Source organism: Oreochromis aureus, linkage group 3 (assembly GCF_013358895.1).
Source record: "Oreochromis aureus strain Israel breed Guangdong linkage group 3, ZZ_aureus, whole genome shotgun sequence".
NCBI lineage: Eukaryota > Metazoa > Chordata > Actinopteri > Cichliformes > Cichlidae > Oreochromis > Oreochromis aureus.
The window spans coordinates 86598628-86622416 of NC_052944.1; the positions used below are offsets into that span (position 1 = coordinate 86598628).

Sequence of the window (23789 nt, forward strand, 5' to 3'; positions counted from 1 at the left end):
TTCCCCTCAACCATAAAAGGCTAATGGGGTATTGGGAAATGAGGGAACCTAAGTTTGTGAATGCGCTGACCTGACAATTTTCTATTAATTATGAAGATTACCGTATTTTTCGGACCATAAGGGCTACAAGATTATAAGGCACACTGTGGATGAATGGGTCTGTATTTATACATAAGGCGCACTGGATTATGAGGCACATTAAGCGAAACAAAAGAGTCAGATACAGTAAGTCAAACTTTACTCAACTCATTCTTCTTGCTTCTTCCACTTCCGTACTATTGTTTCATTAATGTTGAATTCTCACGCGGCTACTCTATTCCCATGTTGTTACAGTATATGAATGACTAACTTCGTAATGTTCTCCTGACTGAAGTTTGATCCGTTTACAACATCCTGCCATGCGATTGCATTTGTCCCTAAGCATCGGGAAACCTGCCTTTAACTTTTATCGAGTGGAAAAAAGTTAGCATTCATCCTCCAGCTTCACTGTTTATGTTATGCTAACATAGCTATGTAGCTAGCAATCACGTAGCACATCATTATATATCAGCTAGCCCAACTTCATGTTTAGGTGTAAGCTAGGGCCGGGAAATGATTTTTCAGGCGACTCATTCAAAGCCCATGGCCGGACACATGGTGATGCGAAAAAACTCTGGAGCGGATAATGGCACGATTCTATTGGCCCGGCATCTGGGCCGATGTGCGCCGCCGATGCTCGTTGTGTCCAGAGTGCCAGCTGGTTAGCCAGCCGGCCATCCTGAAGACGCCTTTGCGCCCATTACCCCTCATGGAGGTCCCGTTTGACCGTATCGGTATGGACCTCATCAGGCCATTTCACCGGAGTACACGCGGGTATCGCTTCTTATTAGTCCTGGTGGATTCGCAGTGCAGGAGGTGCCCCAGGCCTCCACGGGATTTTCTCCTTTTGAACTGTTGTACGGCAGAAAGCTGCGGGGGGTGCTCGCCCTGATTAAGGAAAACTGGGAGGAGGGTCCGAGCCCTGCGAAAAGTGAAGTTCAGTATGTGCTGGACCTGAGAGCAAAGCTGCACACACTGGGGAGACTCTCACGGGAAAATTTGCTCCAGGCCCAGCAGCGGCAGCAACACCTGTACAACAGAACTCAGGAAATTTTCACCGGGACATAAAGTGCTTGTGTTACTTCCTTCTTCCAGCTCTAAATTACTTACCAAGTGGCAAGAGCCCTTTGTGGTCACACGACGAGTGGGGGACATTGATTATGAGGTAGTACGATCGGACAAGGGTGGAGCCACGCAGATTTACCACCTCAACCTCCTTAAAGCCTGGAGGGAGACGGAGACCGCTTCTCTGGTGAGCCTGGTAAGGGAGAGGGCTGAGTTGGGGCCGGAGGTGCCAAAATCTAATATCCCCGCTTCCCTCCATTGTAGTGACCATCTCTCACAGGCCCAGAGAGCGGATGTTGCTGCATTGCAATGGCGCTTTGCCGACATGTTCTCCCCCTTACCCAGCCGTACTTCTCTCATAGAGCACCATTTTGAGATGCAGCCTGGCGTGACGGTGCATTCACGGCCCTACAGGCTGCCGGAACATAAAAGACAAATTGTGCTCCGGGAACTGAAGGAAATGCTGAGGTTGGGAGTAATAGAAGAGTCAACCAGTGCTTGGTGTAGCCCCATTGTTCTTGTGGTGAAGAAAGATGGGTCTATACGGTTCTGTGTTGATTATCGCAGGGTGAATAAGGTGTCACGTTTCGATGCTTATCCCATGCCCCATGGTCGACGAGCTCCTGGACCGGTTGGGTACCGCTCGCTTTTTCACGACACTGGATTAACCAAGGACTACTGGCAGATTCCCTTGTCTGCAGAGTCCAAGGAAAAGACGGCCTTCTCCATTCCGTACGGTTTGTACCAATTCGTTACGCTTCCATTCTGCTTGTTCGGGGCCCCTGCCACCTTTCAGCGCCTCATGGATCGGGTGCTGCGGCCCCACGCTGCCTCTGCTGCCGCCTATCTAGACAAGTGGGCGGAGCATGTGCGGCGTGTGGCTGTGGAGCTGGAGTCTCTGAGGCAGGCGGGGTTCACGGCCAAACCGAAGAAGTGTGCGGTTGGACGGAGGCAGGTACAGTATTTGGGGTACTACTTGGGGGGCGGGCAGGTGCAGCCTCAAGTGGAGAAGACGTCGGCGATTGCATCATGCCCGCGCCGCAAGACGAAAAAGGAGGTGAGACAGTTTCTGGGGCTGGCCGGCTACTACCGGCGGTTCGTACCAGGGTTCGCGGACCTGACCAGCCATTTAACTGATCTCACCCACAAGGGTGCCCTGGATCTGGTCCAGTGGATGGAGCGGTGCCAGGCGGCGTTTGTGCAGGTGAAATGGGCTCTCTGTGGAGAGCCACTGCTGTTCACGCCTAACTTCTCCCTCCCTTTTTGTCTACAGACTGACGCCTCGAGCAGAAGACTGGGGGCCGTTTTGTCCCAACAGGTAAGGGGAGCCGACCGGCTGGTCGTCTACATCAGCCGGAAGCTAACGGACCGGGAGTCATGGTATTGTACCATGGTGAAGGAGTGCCTAGTGATCCTGTGGGGGGTCGACTCCCTTCACTACTACCTCCTGGGACGCTCATTCACCCTCTGCTCAGACCATGCCCCGCTGCAGTGGCTCCACCGTATGAAGGATGTCAACGTCCGGATCACTCGGTGGTATCTGACTCTGCAGCCCTTTAAGTTCAATGTGATCCATAGGCCGGACGCGCAGATGGTCGTGGTCGATTTCCTCTCCCGCTCGCGGGGGGGAGGGGAATAGTAGGTTTGGGCGGTGGGGATGTGTGGCGTGGGTGTGGTCTCTGGCCGGCTGCAGAGGAGGGGTGACGCAGTGAGCTCCCGGGGCGGCGCAGGGGTGGGGTTGAACAGGTGTGCTGGGACGTGAGTGTGATGATGTCTCTTTATATGTCCACAGTATAATCACAGTTGAAAATAAAGTAGTGCTGTCAGTACGTTCGTGGCCTGCCTATGATTAACGGGTCCAACGTTACAGACACATTTATTTTATTTTTCTTTCTGTGCATCAACACAGTGAATTTTAATTCAAAATACCAACATATGACTAAAGTACAGATTTCTAAATTTAATTCAAGGATTTTAGCTAAAACTTTGCATTCACAGTTTAGAAATCTGGGAACTTCTGATCTTTGTTCAGTCTACATCAGGGGTAGGCAACCTTTTTGATGGCGAGTGCCATTTAAAATTTCCTCAGAAGTCAGTGTGCCATATGATTGCATTAGCAATAAATTTAATAACGCTCTATATTAACAGTTACACATTATATAGAACCACTTTATAGAATTATATTTGTTTGCAAATGTTGGCAGCTATCAGCGAATAGTTATCAGCTATTTTGAAACAAAAAAAAGACACTTTTTATCCATAACAAGAACTCCATAACAGCAAATGAACTGTACAACAGAAAATACAAATGCTATTTATGGTCTCCTCACAACAATGATAAGAAAAATAAACTGGGCCAATATGGTATGTTTGTTAATACAGAGACACACATGTCAATGTGATCTCTGGTCTCCCACTCAGAGACACAGGTCTATGAGTGTCCAGCATTCAGACGGCTACCTGAGGACACTCATGTGAGAGAAAATCTGCTCACACAGATATGTAGAGCCAAATACTGTCAATAAGGCCTCTGCAATGTTCTGAAGACAGTTAAACTTGTCAGGTAGTGATGTCCAGCAGGTGAAAATGCAAGCTCCATGAACACGCACAGCAGTGGATTCCAGCTGCTTCGATGTTGCATTAACTGGCATTAACTCAGCCAGTTAATGCGAGACAAATCCAGCTGCTCATTAAAGATTTTTGGTTTGATCAGAAAATAAAACATTGGTCCATACACCTGAAAGTCCCAAAAATGCATTGTGTCTCGAGTCTATGGATGCATTTTGACTAAACACCGGCCCCCCAGATATTAAAGCCATAAAGCCTTTGAATGAAAACAAACGCTGTTGTGACAGTGATGCACACTGTCTTGTTGGTAAATGTATGATTTCTATTCATTTTACGTCAGATAAAAACTTTGGTTGTAAGCTTCAGATAATTATTTAATAACAGCCAGACATTTTAAATGAGAATAAGAAAGTATTTCTTTGTGCCCCCCTTTCCCTGTTAATGCCCTACCTGGCCCCCTGGCAAAACTTTGCTAGATCCGCCCCTGCACAGTTACCAGCTGTCAGCTACATAGAAAACGATCCTGGCGTTATTTGTCTCTCAGAAACAGTTCATAACTTCCCTTCAACTCATTCATGTCACTTAAAAGGTAAACCTGTTTCTCCATCACCTGTTCAGCTCTGATGATTTAGTAAGGACATCTCCTGGTTTCATCTTCATGTTTCCCTCTCACCAGATATACAAACCGATATCATGACCAGCAGTTTTTACAGCTGTGGCTCCAGCAAACATCAGCTGATACTAGAAATTAATATTAAATACATTCTAACAACAGCTGACCAAGCTTAAACGTGCTGCTGTTGTTTAGCGCGACATCCGGCAGTTTCCTCTTTCTGGCGCAAAGTGAGCGATAAACAAACAAGAGAAAAAAGCTGATCAGCTGATCATTGATCAGTTTCATGATTGAAGTAGAAACAGGAGAGAGAGGGGGAGAGAATGAGAGGAGAAGAAGATGCAGCTGTGCAGCAAAGACGCAATAACTCCAGCTTTGTGTCTTTTTCCATCCTGGCTGAAGTCCGGGACAAACTGTGTTCCTTCTCAGCTCAACACGAAACGCGTAATAATTTCTCTGAATGCGAGACGATTCCGTTTGTACGGGACGGTTGGCAACTCTACTAACTAACCTTATGAATAAAATAAAGTTCACTATCAATAAAATCATAGCACCCGCCCAGCAGTATATAAACTCCGTCATGCTAGCTAGTACACAGTACGAGTTATTGTAACTGACTGTAAAAAGTCAGCACAACGAAAATAAACTCCACCTAAACTTGGTTTATATCTGACCCAGATAGACTGCAGGTCATAACTTCTTACCTGAAGTTCAGTTCACCTGACGTTCCGACTGGCAGCTGCCTCGGGTCTCTCCTCCTCCTGCCTCCCCTTCCCTCATCCACCTGCTGGCCTCCACCACTTGTTAATTTTACTGAATCTGTGGAAGCTCCGCCATAGCCGCCACCAAACAACTGAGTTATTTTTACACACCGACCAGCGTCTGGCCAAACCACCACCAAAAAAAAATAAAAAAATAAAAAAAATAATCGGGCCACCGAGCAAATGCCCTTATGCCCGATGGCCAGTCCAGCTATGGTCGTGCGTGCCATTAGTTAACCCTTCGCGTGCCAACGGTGGCACGCGTGCCTAGGGTTGCCGACCCCTGGTCTACATTATCTGTTCGTTATGATCAGATAATGTAGAGCATGCCGTTCATGTCTTGATCTCGTCTCTGTCTCCTGTTTGTCTGGGTTTGTTACATGTGTCTTCCTGTGAAGCCTGTCTTGTCTCTTGGGCTACGTCCGCACGTACCTGGGTATTTTTGAAAATGCAGATTTTTTGTCCACACGTAAACGGCGTTTTCAGTCACTGAAAAAGATTTTTAAAAACCAGGGTGGATATTTTCGAAAACTCTGTTTTTGCATTTACGTGTGGACGCAACCCGTTCTCACTCCCGAGGCGTAAAATACTGACGATTTGTCACGTCCCTTAACTTCTCATGCTGACGCTAAAGGTACCCTTCCACGTTTTTATGTGACGCTGTGGGTTGTCAGTTCATTCCAATATGATCCCGCTCGCGGCGATCAGAGACGCTTCAAGCAGAGGCTCCAGCCATCCATTTACACCAAATAATAACCCCGTCACGGCGAAACATGACGGCGTGAAGCACAATCTAACTATAGAACCGGGGACCCTCTCCGCGAACGGGTTTTTCTCCCGAATTTAATGCTTTCTTTTAATGACATCATTAACATTTCTCAACAAAAACACATGAAAGTATCACTGATAATTCAACAATAAAATCGCTTCATGTTGTGGCCATCACACAGTGTTTTCCAAAGTGATTCACTATCTGAAAGTGCGCAGATTTAACGTACATAATCCTTTGTTAGGTTTATTATTTTCATTTCACACGTAAAACACATTTATAGTTTTATTCACCACTCCTGTTAGTTTTGGATGCGCTCGGCTCCAACCAATCAGACGCAACCGGTGTAAGCAAAGGATGATGGGAGAACGGAGAGACCCGTTTATAAGAATAAGAAAATGAGGCGGAACTGATTGATTCTAATGCAGGTATGTAAAAAATACATATATTTAAAGTAATACCTTGAAGTGTGTTTCAAAGTTTGTTTTTCCTAAAAGCTTCAAACAAACAGGGGTGACTGATCTCGGAAACGATTTAATGCATTTAAAAATGGCTACAGCTACCGTCAGCATGCTTGCTAGGTAACCTACCTACACGTGGCTACTGCAGCATTAGCCATTTAATCAAACGATGGATTAAATCTATTACAAACGTTAAAGGACTTGTGTGTTGCAAAATACCCTCACATGATCCGTAAAGCAGTTTTTTTGCTTAAGAGTTCTGCTAGCTCGTTATAAACGGCTGATGCTAACGTTAATTGCTAACGTTAACCGGAGCACCAAGACTGAAAATCATTTGAGTTGCGTTAGTTATGTGTTTATGTCACTGAGTTCTGCAAAATCTCTTTCCTCTTTAGCTTGAAAATGAGTGATTCAGAGGATCCCGAGCTGGAGGAAGAGCTTCAGGCTGCTGACGAACTCCTTCAAGATATGCAGGTAAAGTAAACGTTATATTATTAGTTTTTATTAATTTTATTTTATTTTATTTTAATTTTATTTTATTATTAATTTTTTTAAATAAATTTTTATATATGTGTATATACAAGTTTATGTCAAATTAAGTTGGTTAACTTAAGATGTTTGATAATCTTTGCTTTAATCATAGACTGTATTTTAGGTGTTCCCTTTGTTCCTTGTTAATTGCGTAGAATGATGCACAGAGTGAACCTCAGCCAAGACCAGTGCGCTGGAAAAAACGTGACAGACAGGGAGATTTTATTCCTCAAAGGCCATCAACCACTCGAAGTACTACTTGCATGCCACGTGGTCAGTGTTCACACAACCATTGGTTTTATCTCACAACTTGTTTTCACCAAACAATTTCAGTAATTAAATATTCTTCAATCTTTTTTCCCCAGTGTCCAGAGATCAGCATCAATGTCCACGTGAAGAAACTAGTTATGTTACCAGTGTCAACCCAACAAAAGGTACTTTACCTTCTTGTATATATTGTGATTTCTGTTTACTTTTATATTTGTTGTTATAGTTGAGTTAGGCAGGGCTTTTGTGCAGTCCTAAGAAACATACTGCCTAGGGTGTTTTTCACTATGTGGAAGAGTTTCTTCCTTTCTTTCTTTTTTTTTTCTGTTAGTGTATGGAACTGAGGTGCTTCGTCAGGAGCTCCTTCAGTTGTTGGAGGATGGAGAAGAGGACACAGCCATGACTTGTGAGACGTCGTCTGAGTCAGCTGCTACTCACTGGGCGATCAGAAATATGGTGTCCTCGCAAAAGTGGAAAGAGGCCAGGCCTTGTCTTATAGACAAAATGTTATCTACTCTGGATCCACAGTCACACCGTGTGTGTCAGTGTGGCAAACAAGTAGTTGTGAGGTGTCTGGACTGCCTGCCTCTTCCATTCCTTTGTGCTGACTGTGATATTGCAGTTCACACACGCTTTGTCCTGCACAACAGAGAGGCAGTAACAGGAGGGTTTTTGCAGCCTTCATCAGAGTTTCACAAGCCAATAGGTACGGTTTTTAAGTCTTATGCGTTTCTTGCTATGTACTATGAGTGGGTGCTGTTATTGTATATTTTTTGTGTATCAGTTAATTTCCAATTCTTTTTATATATATATTGTGTGTTTTAATGTTAGTTCGGCTGTTGCCTGTCAAAGGCCAGACCATGTGTGTGACTGCCCAGCAGGTAACGTTGAGGTTTCACCCGGCTCAATTGTGGCTCTTGTAACCATAAATGGTAAGTTGCCCTTTTGTCACACACTACATACACAATAGATGTGTTTGGAGGTTTAATTGCAAATTGTGCATTGCTATCTTGGTTTGAATTGCCCTCGGCCCGCAGTATGTATGTATGTGGGCACCTGTCAAAAGGTCATTTGGATTTACCAGATCAATTTGAAAACAATATGAAATCTTCACAACATGAAAAAAAATGAATGCTTTGAGCCATGACTGAATTTATCCTTATCCTTTCTAAAGGCCGTTATAACCTTGCACTGCCAGTGGTGAGATGCACCAGCTGTGGCCTAATGTGGTCCCCCTCAGTTAAGGACATCCTGGGTAGTGGATATTGGCCTGGCACCTTAAATTTCTGCACCCTGTTTTCAATGGATGTCTTTCAGTCTTTCTATGACATTAAGAAGGCTGCACCAGGGATGTCACTTAAGGCATTTGTCAAAATGCTGGATGAACGAACAGCCCATTTTGGAAGGGTGAGTTTCTAAATTTGCCAAGTTTAAGGAAATTGTGCAAATCAATGTTTATGATGACTGTCCTTGAATATTCTGTTGTATGCCCTCTATTAAAAGACTGGCCGAATATCAGCTGATGCCTTCAGTAGAAGTTTCTTGGAGTGGAGTGCTGTAAAGTTTGATGTGGACAGGATGTGCAAGGAGCCATGCCTGCACTCCAGACGTGCTTGCCGTCTCAGTTGATGGAAACCGTAAGCTTTATCGCTTTCAATCTAATGCAAGGTACGTTATGCATTGTGTACATAAATCAAATATGGATTTGTAGAAAAATGTATTTTAATGTTTTTTTTCAAACAACTGTCACTGTGTTTGTTCAGCACTTCAGAGCAGGGGAACTTTGAAGGTGTCTTCATTGAAAAAGATGAGGACGTTGCTGAGTTTGTGAAATACATCCAGAGACACACAAATCATGTAAGATACACATATATATATTAGTGCTGTTAGCGTTACTCTTGTTAAAATGACGTTAATGCCATAACCATATACACGTGTGTGTGTGTGTGTGTGTGTGTGTGTGTGTGTATACATATATGGATGGGTGGATATTTATTTTATTTTACTCTTGGTGTTGTCGTAATATTATTTACTTTACTTTATCTTAATGTATACTTTCTTTTGTCACCATGTGTATTTAAAAAAACAAACAAAAACAACATGATTTTTATTTTGTGTTATCAGTGCTGTCCTGGGGAGATATGAGGTCTTGTGTGACTTAACACTAATTCAGCTAATTGTTATGCATTTGTTTTAAAAAGTTTGTCCCTGATATGGCTTAATCATGTCATGTCTTTTATGTTAAAATCTTTGAGTGTATAGGTCCCGGGGAAAGGGTTGTGCGGATCTTCATCTTGGACTGCAGCAAAGGAGTCGTCCAAAAAGTCCACTGGGAAGTTGGATGAAGAGGGCATGGAAATAGCTGTTTGTCGCCACGGAGTCCTCTTAGCTGCATTGAACATGTTTCGAGGGGAGATCTTTGCTTACCCCCTTTTTCTCCAGAGGAAGTTGGCAGCTAACGTCCCAGGACATATTACGTTCCTTTGCTCCGATGTGGCCTGTAAATATTTCCCATATTTAACCAAGGTGGCTCAGCAGTGCCCTGAGCTGAGGAACCTCTTGTCAATGCGTCCTTTTCTCTCCGTCATGCATGCAAAGGCTCACACTTGGAAATGCGAGGTATACTGCAGCTTGTAGTTTTGGATTAATTTGAGACATTTTCTTATAAGGTTGAATGAATTCAGCAGTCATGTATTGTGACCTCCTTTCTATAGATCAAATGGGGAGGTGCGTTTCAGGATGGGGCCGGTTCAACAGTTGGAGAAGAGGTGGAACAAGTAAACAGTTTCCTGTCTAGGGCGGCCATCACAACGAAGTACATGTCTAAAGCAGGTATGTGTTCGTGTCTGAGATTCCACTCAGTATCTTGCTCATTAATTCTTATTTGTATACTAATTGAAATGCAGGGCGAACAGACATGCTGACCCTCCTGGCTTTGGGTTGGAACAAAAGGAAAGTGGAACAACTGGGCCGCACTTTGAGCCAGAGATACCTCAAGGTGATTTTTTTTTTTTTTTTTTTCAAAAACCATTTTAATGTGTGTGGTAATGGGGGAAAAACACCTGTACTCTAAAAACATCAATGTGAATGACATTTATTAATGTATTCTTAGATCATAAGGATCCTTAGAGAACAAGTGGAGAGCCTGAATGCGACCAAAAATGAGCTGGGTGTGGATGACGACACACTGCAGCAATGGGTGGCTGATGTGCAGAAATGGGCTGAAGGTGAGTCTCAATATAATGCACCATAGGACCCACCATGGCCTCATTAAAGAACTTAAGGTAGAGTTAATATCTTTCTGACAGTGTCAACAAACAATGAAAAATAAGTTTTGTACAAGCAGAATTTATGGCAGAGTTGTTGCGTTTCATCAAATTGGATTGAACCTGGGTTGAAATGATGTCGTACTAGTTGGTTTTATAAACCTGAACACCGACATACTTGTTATCTAATGATAATGCAACACATGAAGGCTACAGATGTCTTATAATGAATGTCATCAAGTCAGTGATTACAGAGTCCACTGTAGTTTGGTGACTGTTACTCATCCTGTATTCTGATTAATATTCCTCTCACTTAGAAACTGATCAAACTGATGGCAGCCTTGGAACGTTGCAGGCACGAATAGAGGAGCTTGTCGTCATCATCAGAGTGCGAACACAAAGTCTTTACAGACAAAATGGTACGTCCCAGTTTCTTTGAAATGGACCGTTTGATACTTAATTTGTACAGCTACTTTGTAAACAGAATAAAATCAGATCCAGGTTTGTTTAATCTGGATGTGATGCGTGTTCTAGCAAACAAATTGATCGTACAAGCTTCATATTTGGTCAGTGTCAACTACACACCTGGGCCATGTTAAATTGCGGAGCTTTTGAGTTTTCGGGATACGGTGAGGCCGTGGCGCCACGGCGAATTTCGATGACTCGCCATGAAAATCTTATTGCCTCTCGTTCTGTCATACATTGTCCGACCTTGACCAAAGTGGACACATATGATAAGGCTCCACCCCTGAACATATTTCAACTGCCATATTTGACACCAGGGACAGCGCCACCTAGTGGGAACAGGAAATGTCATGTTTTACACTTTGGGGTACAGTATTGTAATGGGTGACATCTGCAGCCTCAAATTTCTCCAGGAAAGCCTTAAGGAGTTGGTCTTGGGTTACAGAGAAAACTGTGAGTTTTCGCTGAAGGGTGTGACCCCAGCAGCATGGCGAACATTGAGGTCTCGCCATGAAGAAACAAATTAGTGTAACTCAATGAAATCCAATGTGATCAGTACCAGATTTTACAGGGATGATGTCAGACCCGCCCTGAACAGATTGATATGCCCATTGTCAGGAATACGTAGAGCGCCACCTAGTGGCACCAGGAAATGTCATGTCTTTCATTTTGTTGTACTGATTTTCACAGGTTCATCGTGGCCACCTCAAAAGCGGTGAATATCACCATCAGTCCCTCTTGATGCTTCAGTGAGAAAATTGTGACTATAACCTGAACGGCGCACCCTGGTGGCAACGCAGTTCACCATGAAAGATGAAGTGGCTTTTGAGGGGCTTGAAAAGTTTAAAAGTCTTGAAATTTGGCACACACCTCTAATGTGATGAGGGATTTCTTTTTATATGTTCATTTTCCTTGAACAGCGCAAAATGGCTCCACAGCGCCCCCTACAAAACTTCAAAACAACAGCCCCTGCTCTGTGTTTTATGTATGAGTTTGAAACCTGGCAAGCTTATTGGAGATATCAAGATGTACAAAAAGTCTCTTGGAGCAATATCCCAAATCCAACAGGAAGTCAGCCATTTTAAAATTAATGTGTAAATTTGGCGACATTTTCCCTCTTTTCAGGCCTCATACTTTGACGAACTCCTCCAAGGGATTTCATTAGATTTACGCGATCTCCTGTGTGTGGAATCTAAAGACCTTTGTGATGTTAAATTATGAAGCTTTTTACGTTCAGGGAACGGGTGGTCATGGCGGCACGTGGAGTTTCAATCACTCGCCAAAAACAGTAATCTGCTGTCACTCAAAAACACAATGTCCAATCTCTCCCAAAGTTTGAAGGCGTGATGAGACTCGAGCTCGGAAATGTTTGTTATGCCATTTGTCAGTAATGGTTAGAGCGCCACCTAGTGGGACGACTATAATAATGGTTGAATTAGATGAAATGTTAGCTGGTGGTTAAATGCATGAATTCCATCAATGTGACATCAGATCGAAGCGCTGGTTTTAGGTGTTGGGCTTGGCTCGACGCTACGGGGTGCGAGGGCCCTCATATCGCTGCTTGCAGCTTTAATTATTATTATTATTATTTCGGCAAATGAATCGGCCTTTTGAGGGCCTAAACATGCTCAAAAACTCATGAAATTTTGCACACGCGTCAGGTCTGGTGAAAATTTACGTATTTTAATGTCCTCCGAAATATCAAGGGAAAATTGGCTCAGTAGCGCCACCTAGAAAAATGAAAAACGCGAGCCCCCGGTGTGGGTATGACCTACATGTATGAAACTCGGAACACGTATCTACCGTTAGGAGACGCAGAAAAAAGTCTGTAATGGCCATGTCCTAAACCCAACAGGAAGTCCGCCATTTGGACGTGAAAATGACATTTTGGCTCTAATTTTGCCATTTCCATGCCTCGAACTTTTTCGAACTCCTCCTTGGGATTTAGTAGTATAAGCTTCATCTTTGGTCAGTGTCAACTACACACCTGGGCCATGTTAAATTGCGGAGCTTTTGAGTTTTCGCGATACGATGAAGCGGCGGCGCCACAGCGAATTTCGATGACTCGCCATGAAAATCTTATTGCCTCTCATTCTGTCATACATGGTCCGACCTGGACCAAAGAGCACACATATGATAAGGCTCCACCCCTGAACATATTTCAACTGCCATATTTGACACCAGGGACAGCGCCACCTAGTGGGAACAGGAAATGTCATGTTATACACTTTGGTGTACAGTATTGTTATGGTTGACATCTGCAGCCTCAAATTTCTCCAGAAAAGCCTTAAGCAGTTGGTCTTGGGTTACAGTGAAAACTGTGACTTTTTGTGAAAGGGTGTGACCCCAGCAGCATGGCGAATATTGATGTCTCGCCATTAGGAAACAAATTAGTATAACTCAATGAAATCTAGTCTGATCAGTACCAGACTTTACAGGCATGATGTCAGACCTGCCCTGAACAGATTGATATGCCCATTGTCAGTAATGGTTAGAGCGCCACCTAGTGGGACGACTATAATAATGATTGAATGAGATGAAATTTTAGCTGGTGGTTAAATGCATGACTTCCATCAATGTGACATCAGATCGGAAGCGCTGGTTTTAGGTGTTGGGCTTGGCTCGACGCGCCGGGGGTGCGAGGGCCCTCATATCGCTGCTTGCAGCTTTAATTATTAGGGCCCGAGCACTGAGAGTGCGAAGGCCCTATTGTATCTGCTCTGTTTCTTCTTCTTATTATTATTATTAGGGCCCGAGCACCGAGAGTGCGAAGGCCCTATTGTATCTGCTCCGTTTCTTCTTCTTATTATTATTCAGGCAAAACAAGGGCCTTTTTGAGGGCTTTAACATGCTCAAAAACTCTTGAAATTTTGCACACATGCCAAGTCAGGTGAAAAATTTTGTATGTTAATGGTTTTGCATATGAGCACTGGGAAATGGCTCTAGAGCGCCACCTATGCGTTGTTAAATGCAGCCCTACGACCACATCGTTTGAGCTACATGTATGAAATCTGGCACACATGTGTATCATACCAAGACGAACAAAAAAGTCAGTGGGACCATTGACGCAAACCCAACAGGAAGTCCGCCATTTTGGATTGAAGGTGACATTTTGGCTCTAATTTTGCCATTTCCATGCCTCGAACTTTTTCGAACTCCTCCTTGGGATTTGATTGTACAAACTTCATATTTGGTCAGTGTCAACTACACACCTGGGCCATGTTAAATTGCGGAGCTTTTGAGTTTTAAGTGATACCGTGACGCCGTGGCGCCACGGCGAATTTCGATGACTCGCCATGAAAATCTTATTGTCTCTCATTCCCTCATACATGGTCCGACCTAGACCAAAGTGGACACATATGATAAGGCTCCACCCCTGAACATATTTCAACTGCCATATTTGACACCAGGGACAGCGCCACCTAGTGGGAACAGGAAATGTCATATTTTACACTTTGGGGTACAGTATAATGATGGGTGACATCTGCAGCCTCAAATTTCTCCAGGAAAGCCTTAAGGAGTTGGTCTGGGGTTACAGTGAAAACTGTGAGTTTTCGCGAAAGGGTGTGACCCCAGCAGCATGGCGAACATTGATGTCTCGCCATGAAGAAACAAATGAGTATAACTCAATGAAATCCAGTTTGATCAGTACCAGACTTTACAGGCATGATGTCAGACCCGCCCTGAACAGATTGATATGCCCATTGTCAGGAATACGTAGAGCGCCACCTAGTGGCAACAGGAAATGTCATGTCTTTCACTTTGTTGTACTGATTTTCACAGGTTCATCATGGCCACCTGAAAAGCGGTGAATATTAACATCAGTCCCTCGTGATGCTTCAGTGAGAAAATTGTGACTTTAAACTGAACGGCGCACCCTGGTGGCAACGCGGTTCATCATGAACAATAAAGTGGCTTTTGAGGGGCTTGGAAAGTTTAAAAAGTCTTGAAATTTGGCGCACACCTCCAATGTGATGAGGGCTATCGTGTTATGTGATCATTTTCATTGAATAGCGCAAAATGGCTCCACAGCGCCCCCTACAAAATTTCAAAACAACAGCCCCTGCTCTGTGTTTTATGTATGAGTCTGAAACCTGGTAAACTTATGGGAGATATCAGGGTGTACAAAAAAGTCTCTTGGAGCAATATCCCAAATCCAACAGGAAGTTAGCTATTTTAAAATTAATGTGTAATTTTGGCAACATTTTCCCGTCTTTTCAGGCACCGTTCTTTGACGAACTCCTCCAAGGGATTTCATCAGATTTACGCGATCTCCTGTGTGTGGAATCTAAAGACCTTTGTGATGTTAAATTGCGAAGCTTTTTACGTTCAGGGAAACGGGGTGATCATGGCGGCACGTGGCGTTTCAATAACTCGCCAAAAAGCCGTAATCTGCTATCACTCAAAAACACAATGTCCAATCTCTCCTAAAGGTCGCAGGCGTGATGAGGCTCGACCTTGGAAATGTTTGTTATGTATGTATGTTTGTCAGTAATGGTTAGAGCGCCACCTAGTGGGACGACTATAATCATGATAATTGAGATGAAATGTTAGCTGGTGGTTAAATGCATAAATTTCATCAATGTGACATCAGATCGGACGTCCTAGTTTTTTCGGTGTTGGGCGTGGCTCGACGCGCCGGGGTGCGAGGGCCCTCATAACGCTGCTTGCAGCTTTAATTATTATTATTATTAGTAGGGCCCGAGCACCGAGAGTGCGAAGGCCCTATTGTATCTGCTCTGTTTATTATTAGGGCCCGAGCACTGAGAGTGCGAAGGCCCTATTGTATCTGCTCTGTTTATTAGGGCCCGAGCACTTCGAGTGCGAAGGCCCTATTGTATCTGCTCTGTTTATTATTATTATTATTATTATTATTATTATTATTATTATTATTATTATTATTATTTTCATTGAAATGAATTGCCTTTTGAGGGCTTTAACATGCTCAAAAACTCATGAAATTTTGCACACATGCCAGGTCTGGTGAAAAATTTTGTATTTTAATGGTTTTATATAAGTGCATTGGGAAATGGCTCTGTAGCGCCACCTATGCGTTGTTAAATGCAGCCCTACGAACACATCTTTTGAGCTACATGTATGAAATTTGGCACACATGTGTATCATGCCAAGACGAACAAAAAGTCAATGGGACCATTGACGCAGACCCAACAGGAACTCCGCCATTTTGAAGTGAAGGTGACATTTTGGCTCCAATTTTGCCATTTCCATGCCTCGAACTTTTTCGAACTCCTCCTTGGGATTTTGTCATAGAAACTTCATATTTGGACAGTGCCAACTACACACCTGGGCCATGTTAAATTGCGGAGCTTTTGAGTTTTCGGGATACGGTGAGGCCGTGGCGCCACGGTAATTTCGATGACTCGCCATGAAAATCTTATTGTCTCTCATTCCCTCATACATGGTCCGACGTGGACCAAAGAGCACACATATGATAAGGCTCCACCCCTGAACATATTTCAACTGCCATATTTGACACCAGGGACAGCGCCACCTAGTGGGAACAGGAAGTGTCATGTTTTACACTTTGGGGTATAGTATTGTGATGCGTGACATTTGCAGCCTCAAATTTCTCCAGGAAAGCCTTAAGGAGTTGGTCTTGGGTTACAGCGAAAACTGTGAGTTTTCGCGAAAGGGTGTGACCCCAGCAGCATGGCGAACTTTGATGTCTCGCCATGAAGAAACAAATTAGTATAACTCAATGAAATCCAGTCTGATCAGTACCAGACTTTAAAGGGATGATGTCAGACCCGCCCTGAACAGATTGATGTGCCCATTGTCAGGAATACGTAGAGCGCCACCTAGTGGCAACAGGAAATGTCGTTTCTTTCATTTTGTTGTACTGATTTTCACGGGTTCATCGTGGCCACCTCAAAAGCGGTGAATATCACCATCCATCCTTCATGATGCTTCAGTGAGAAAATTGTGACTTTAAACTGAACGGCGCACCCTGGTGGCAACGCGGTTCACCATGAATAATGAAGTGGCTTTTGAGGGGCTTGGAAATTTTAAAAAGTCTTCAAATTTGGACCACACCTCCAATGTGATGAGGGCTTTCTGGTTATGTGATCACTTTCATTGAATAGCGCAAAATGGCTCCACAGCGCCCCCTACAAATATTCAAAACAACAGCCCCTGCTCTGTGTTTTATCTATGAGTCTGAAACCTGGTAAGCTTATGGAAGATATCAAGATGTACAAAAAGTCTCTTGGAGCAATATCCCAAATCCAACAGGAAGTCAGCCATTTTAAAATTAATGTGTAATTTCTGCGACATTTTCCCCTCTTTTCAGGCAACGTACTTTGACGAACTCCTCCAAGGGATTTCCTCAGATTGACCCGATCTCCAGGGTGGGGAATCTAAAGACCTTTGTGATGTTAAATTGCGAAGCTTTTTACGTTCAGGGAAACGGGGTGGTCATGGCGGCACGTGGAGTTTCAATCACTCGCCAAAAAGCAGTAATCTGCTGTCACTCAAAAACACAATGTCCAATCTCTCCCAAAGGTCGCAGGCGTTATGAGACTTGACCTCGGAAATGATTGTTATGCCATTTGTCAATAATGATTAGAGCGCCACCTAGTGGGACGACTATAACAATGGTTGAATGAGATGAAATTTTAGCTGGTGGTTAAATGCAAGAATTCCATCAATGTGACATCAGATCGGAAGCGCTGGTTTTAGGTGTTGGGCTTGGCTCGACGTGCTGGGGTGCGAGGGCCCTCATATCGCTGCTTGCAGCTTTAATTATTATTTATTATTAGGGCCCGAGCACAAAAGTGCGAAGGCCCTATTGTATCTGCTCTGTTTCTTATTATTATTATTATTATTATTAGGGCCCGAGCACCAAGAGTGCGAAGGCCCTATTGTATCTGCTCCGTTTCTTCTTCTTCTTCTTCTTATTATTATTATTATTCAGGCAAAACAAGGGCCTTTTTGAGGGCTTTAACATGCTCGGAAACTCTTGGAATTTTGCACACATGCCAGGTCTGGTGAAAAATTTTGTATTTTAATGGTTTTACATATGAGCACTGGGAAATGGCTCTAGAGCGCCACCTATGCCTTGTTAAATGCAGCCCTACGAACACATCGTTTGAGCTACATGTATGAAATCTGGCACACATGTGTATCATGCCAAGACAAACAAAAAAGTCTGTGGGCCCATTGACGCAAACCCAACAGGAAGTCCGCCATTTGGAAGTGAAGGTGACATTTTGGCTCTAATTTTGCCATTTCCATGCCTCGAACTTTTGCGAACTCCTCATTGGAATTTCATCATTACAAGCTTCATATTTGGTCAGTGTCAACTACACACCTGGGCCATGTTAAATTGCGGAGCTTTTGAGTTTTCGGGATACGGTGAGGCCGTGGCGCCACGGCGAATTTCGATGACTCGCCATGAAAATCTTATTGCCTCTCGTTCTGTCATACATTGTCCGACCTTGACCAAAGTGGACACATATGATAAGGCTCCACCCCTGAACATATTTCAACTGCCATATTTGACACCAGGGACAGCGCCACCTAGTGGGAACAGGAAATGTCATGTTTTACACTTTGGGGTACAGTATTGTAATGGGTGACATCTGCAGCCTCAAATTTCTCCAGGAAAGCCTTAAGGAGTTGGTCTTGGGTTACAGAGAAAACTGAGTTTTCGCTGAAGGGTGTGACCCCAGCAGCATGGCGAACATTGAGGTCTCGCCATGAAGAAACAAATTAGTGTAACTCAATGAAATCCAATGTGATCAGTACCAGATTTTACAGGGATGATGTCAGACCCGCCCTGAAGAGATTGATGTGCCCATTGTCAGGAATACGTAGAGCGCCACCTAGTGGCACCAGGAAATGTCATGTCTTTCATTTTGTTGTACTGATTTTCACAGGTTCATCGTGGCCACCTCAAAAGCGGTGAGTATCACCATCAGTCCCTCATGATGCTTCTGTGCGAAAATTGTGACTTTAAACTGAACGGCGCACCCTGGTGGCAACGCTGTTCACCATGAAAGACAAAGTGGCTTTTGAGGGGCTTGGAAATTTTAAAAGTCTTGGAATTTGGCCCAAACCTCCAATGTGATGAGCGCTTTGTTGTTATGTGATCATTTTCCTTGAATAGTGCAAAATGGCTCCACAGCGCCCCCTACAAAATTTCAAAACATCAGCCCCTGCTCTGTGTTTTATTTATAAGTCTGAAACCTGGTAAGCTTATGGAGGATATCAAGATGTACAAAAAGTCTCTTGGCGCAATATCCCAAATCCAACAGGAAGTCAGCCATTTTAAAATTAAGGTGTAATTTTAGCCACTTTTTCCCTCTTTTCAGACCTCATACTTTGACGAACTCCTCCAAGGGATTTGATCAGATTAACCCGATCTCCTGTGTGTGGAATCCAAAGACCTTTGTGATTTTAAATTGCGAAGCTTTTACGTTCAGGGAAACGGGTGGTCATGGCGGCACGTGGAGTTTCAATCCCTCGCCAAAAGCAGTAATCTGCTGTCACTCAAAAACACAATGTCCAATCTCTCCCAAAGTTCGCAGGCGTGATGAGAGTCAAGGTCGGAAATGTTTGTTATCCCATTTGTCAGTAATGGTTAGAGCGCCACCTAGTGGGACGACTATAATAATGATTGAATGAGATGAATCGTTAGCTGGTGGTTCTAGGCATGAATTCCATCAATGTGACATCAGATCGGACGTGCTGTGTTGTAGGTGTTGGGCGTGGCCCGACGTGCAAAAGTGCGAGGGCCCTCATAACGCTGCTTGCAGCTTTAATTATTATTATTATTATTATTATTATTATTATTATTATTATTATTATTTTTCATTGAAATGAATTGCCTTTTTGAGGGCTTTAACATGCTCAAAAACTCATGAAATTTTGCACACATGCCAGGTCTGGTGAAAATTTTGTATTTTAATGGTTTTACATATGAGCACTGGGAAATGGCTCTGTAGCGCCACCTATGCCTTGTTAAATGCAGCCCTACGAACACATCGTTTTAGCTACTTGTATGAAATTTGGCACACATGTGTATCATGCCAAGACGAACAAAAAAGTCACTGTGACCATTGACGCAAACCCAACAGGAAGTCCGCCATTTGGAAGTGAAGGTGACATTTTGGCTCTAATTTTGCCATTTCCATGCCTCGAACTTTTTCGAACTCCTCCTTGGGATTTGATTGCATAAGCTTCATATTTGGTCAGTCTCAACTACACACCTGGGCCATGTTAAATTGCGGAGCTTTTGAGTTTTCGGGATACGGTGAGGCCGTGGCGCCATGGCGAATTTTGATGACTCGCCATGAAAATCTTATTGCCTCTCATTTTGTCATATATGTTCCGATCTGGACCAAAGAGCACACATACAATAAGGCTCCACCCCTAAACATATTTCAACTGCCATATTTGACACCAGGGACAGCGCCACCTAGTGGGAACAGGAAGTGTCATGTTTTACACTTTGGGGTACAGTATTGTGATGGGTGACATTTGCAGCCTCAAATTTCTCCAGGAAAGCCTTAAGCAGTTGGTCTTGGGTTACAGTGAAAACTGTGAGTTTTCGCCAAAGGGTGTGACCCCTGCAGCATGGCGAACTTTGATGTCTCGCCATGAAGAAACAAATTAGTATAACTCAATGAAATCCGGTCTGATCAGTACCAGACTTTAAAGGGATGATGTCAGACCCGCCCTGAACAGATTGATATGCGCATTGTCAGGAATACGTAGAGCGCCACCTAGTGGCAACAGGAAATGTCGTGTCTTTCATTTTGTTGTACTGATTTTCACGGGTTCATCGTGGCCACCTCAAAAGCGGTGAATATCACCATCCATCCTTCATGATGCTTCAGTGAGAAAATTGTGACTTTAAACTGAACGGCGCACCCTGGTGGCAACGCGGTTCACCATGAATAATGAAGTGGCTTTTGAGGGGCTTGGAAAGTTTTAAAAGTCTTCAAATTTGGGCCACACCTCCAATGTGATGAGGGCTTTCTGGTTATGTGATCACTTTCATTGAATAGCGCAAAATGGCTCCACAGCGCCCCCTACAAATATTCAAAACATCAGCCCCTGCTCTGTGTTTTATCTATAAGTCTGAAACCTGGTAAGCTTATGGAAGATATCAAGATGTACAAAAAAGTCTCTTGGAGCAATATCTCAAATCCAACAGGAAGTCAGCCATTTTAAAATTAAGGTGTAATTTCTGCGACATTTTCCCCTCTTTTCAGGCAACGTACTTTGACGAACTCCTCCAAGGGATTTCCTCAGATTGACCCGATCTCCAGGGTGGGGAATCTAAAGACCTTTGTGATGTTAAATTGCGAAGCTTTTTACGTTCAGGGAAACGGGGTGGTCATGGCGGCACGTGGAGTTTCAATCACTCGTCAAAAAGCAGTAATCTGCTGTCACTGAAAAACACAATGTCCAATCTCTCCCAAATGTCGCAGGCGTTATGAGACCTGACCTCGGAAATGATTGTTATGCCATTTGTCAGTAATGCTTAGAGCGCCACCTAGTGGGACGACTATAACAATGGTTGAATTAGATGAAATGTTAGCTGGTGGTTAAATGCATGAATTCCATCAATGTGACATCAGATCGGAAGCGCTGGTTTTAGGTGTTGGGCTTGGCTCGACGTGCTGGGGTGCGAGGGCCCTCATATCGCTGCTTGCAGCTTTAATTTGTTTTGTTCTTTTTACAGCCTCCCTTGTTGGCATGTCGGAGGATGCACAGAAGGGACTCCATAGCCTGGTTTTAAAAAAACAAAGTGAACTGAAAGCTGAAATGTTAAAAGTAAAGGACATGTACAAGAGAATCCTCAGCCACCAACCACTCCTGGAAATGGACTCGGAGGAGGAGGAAGACATTCCAGATGATGCCACTGAGAGTGATTTGAGCACTTCTGATGAAGACTGATTGTGTCATCCTTGATGTTATTTTTGGTAAAATAAAAAGTTAATCACATCTCTGTTTAATGTGATTTTTCAACAGATATTTTACATTTTGAGAAGAAAAATGGAATTTCCTTGGTGCAGTTGTTTACCCATAATCATGCTTTCCCATGTAATTTAATGACTAGTGTACATGTTCAGATAGACTAACATAATTTAATTTATGGGATGCTTTCTGGGCTGCTCAAATTATCACAAAATTTAAAAGCACGAGGCAGCAAACTCAGAAGTAAATTTTTTGTTCAGTGTTTTGTCGAAGAAATCAGCAAGTACAATTGATATGTTTGCTATAGCGGTGTGTTTGTTAAGAAGCATGCCAGCACACTGGTGAGCTGACAGTCCCCGAATGCACCCGAGCCACTGACTCGCCCCAGAGCAAATGAAATTGCTTATCTAGAAAGACAACCGTCATCAAAGAAGAAGTAAAAGAATAGGAAACAAATGGTAAGGTAAGGTACTGTGCAGTAGGAAAGAAAGGCCAGAGCCGTGCAAAATGACCTCCAGCAGGCCACAAATGTGCACGTCTGCTCAAACGGTCAGAAATGGACTACATGAGGGTGGTATGAGGGCCCGACTCCTGCCCTGTGCTCCTCACAGATGAAAGCAGGTTCACACTGAGCACTTGGGACAGAGTCTGGAGACGCCGTGAAGAACCTTCTGCTGCCTGCAACATCCTCCAGCATGTCGGTTTGGCATTGGGTCAGTTTTGGTGTGGGGTGGCATCTCTTAGGGGACCGCACAGCCCTCCATGTGTTCGGCAGAGGTAGCCTGACTGCCATTAGGTACTGAGATGAGATGCTCAGACCCCTTGTGAGACCATATGCTGGTGCGGTTGGCCCCGGGTGCCTCCTAATGCAAGACAATGCTAGACCTCATATGGCTGGAGTGTGTCAGCAGTTCCTGCAAGACAAAGGCATTGATGCTGTGGACTGGCCCGCCCATTCCCCAGACCTGAATCCAATTGAGGACATCTGGGACATCATGTCTCGCTCCATCCACCAACTGCACCACAAAATGTCCAGGAGTCTGGGAGGAGATCCCTCAGGAGAGCATCTGCCACTTCATCAGGAGCATGCCCAGGTGTTGTAGGGAGGTCATACAGGCATGTGGAGGCCACACAGACTAGTGAGCCTCATTTTGACATGTTTTAAGGACATTACATAAAACCAGATTAATGATTCTGTATTGCATTGATTAAGGAACCAACCCAATAGGAGCTAAAGGAATCCTCTTGATATTACTTCACTCAGTAAGTTTATATTATCTTTAATGTGCATTTTCTTCATCAGTTCAGGGGTGCCCAATCCCGGTCCTCGAGAGCAACCGTCCTGCAGCTTTTAGATGCATCCTTGTTCCCACACACCCGAATCAAGTGAATGGCTTGCTATCAGGCCTTTGCCAAACATGATGGCATGCTGAAGAGGTAATCAAACCATTTGATTCAGCTGTGTTGGAGTAGGGATGCATCTAAAAGCTGCAGGATAGTAGCTCTCGAGGACTGGGATTGGGCAGCCCTGGTTTAGAACATAACATGTTAGCGCTCCCTGGTCCTTTTTGGAGACAGATCCTGAGACAGCAGGCAGCTATGGAGAACTCGTGTCAGCTGTGGTAATTAAGTAATACTTTGATTTAATATTGATTTCATGACAACTATCCTCAGGCACATATTCCTGGATATATATAATGACATAAGTAAAACTCCCATTTTAGAATCATTGCCTTCTTTGATCTGACTTATTGCCTCAGACTTTGGCCCTGTGTCCCCAAAAGTCTAGAAAATCCATGACACTGAGTAAGAGGCCTTGATCATGTTATAAGTGAGAGAGTTTGGTGTAACAATGGTTGAACATGCCAAATCAACCCACAACATACTGCCATTCCCGAGCTGTAACCTGCATATGCATCAAACAAAAAACCAGTATCATAGCCACATGATAGACATAAACATGAGGTTAAAAGGGTTGTATCATTTTGCCAGATAGAT

At 43.8% G+C, this 23789-nt stretch overlaps 1 protein-coding gene and 1 long non-coding RNA gene across 2 annotated transcripts; both read left to right on the forward strand.

Moving 5' to 3' along the window:
• The first annotated feature begins 6180 nt into the window (after positions 1 to 6180).
• LOC120437795 lies at positions 6181 to 7072 on the forward strand. The gene is made up of 3 exons (XR_005611409.1): positions 6181 to 6282; positions 6711 to 6789; positions 7002 to 7072. It is a non-coding gene; the product is annotated as an uncharacterized LOC120437795 (long non-coding RNA).
• Positions 7073 to 7570: 498 nt separating this feature from the next.
• Positions 7571 to 21770, forward strand: LOC120434540. Its single transcript, XM_039602775.1, has 11 exons — positions 7571 to 7819; positions 7945 to 8045; positions 8288 to 8520; positions 8617 to 8781; positions 8877 to 8970; positions 9376 to 9732; positions 9828 to 9945; positions 10020 to 10111; positions 10226 to 10340; positions 10697 to 10798; positions 21556 to 21770. Exons 4-11 carry the CDS (start codon positions 8681 to 8683, stop codon positions 21768 to 21770), a joined length of 1194 nt encoding a protein of 397 aa, XP_039458709.1. The 5' UTR covers positions 7571 to 7819; positions 7945 to 8045; positions 8288 to 8520; positions 8617 to 8680.
• The last annotated feature ends 2019 nt before the right edge of the window (positions 21771 to 23789 follow it).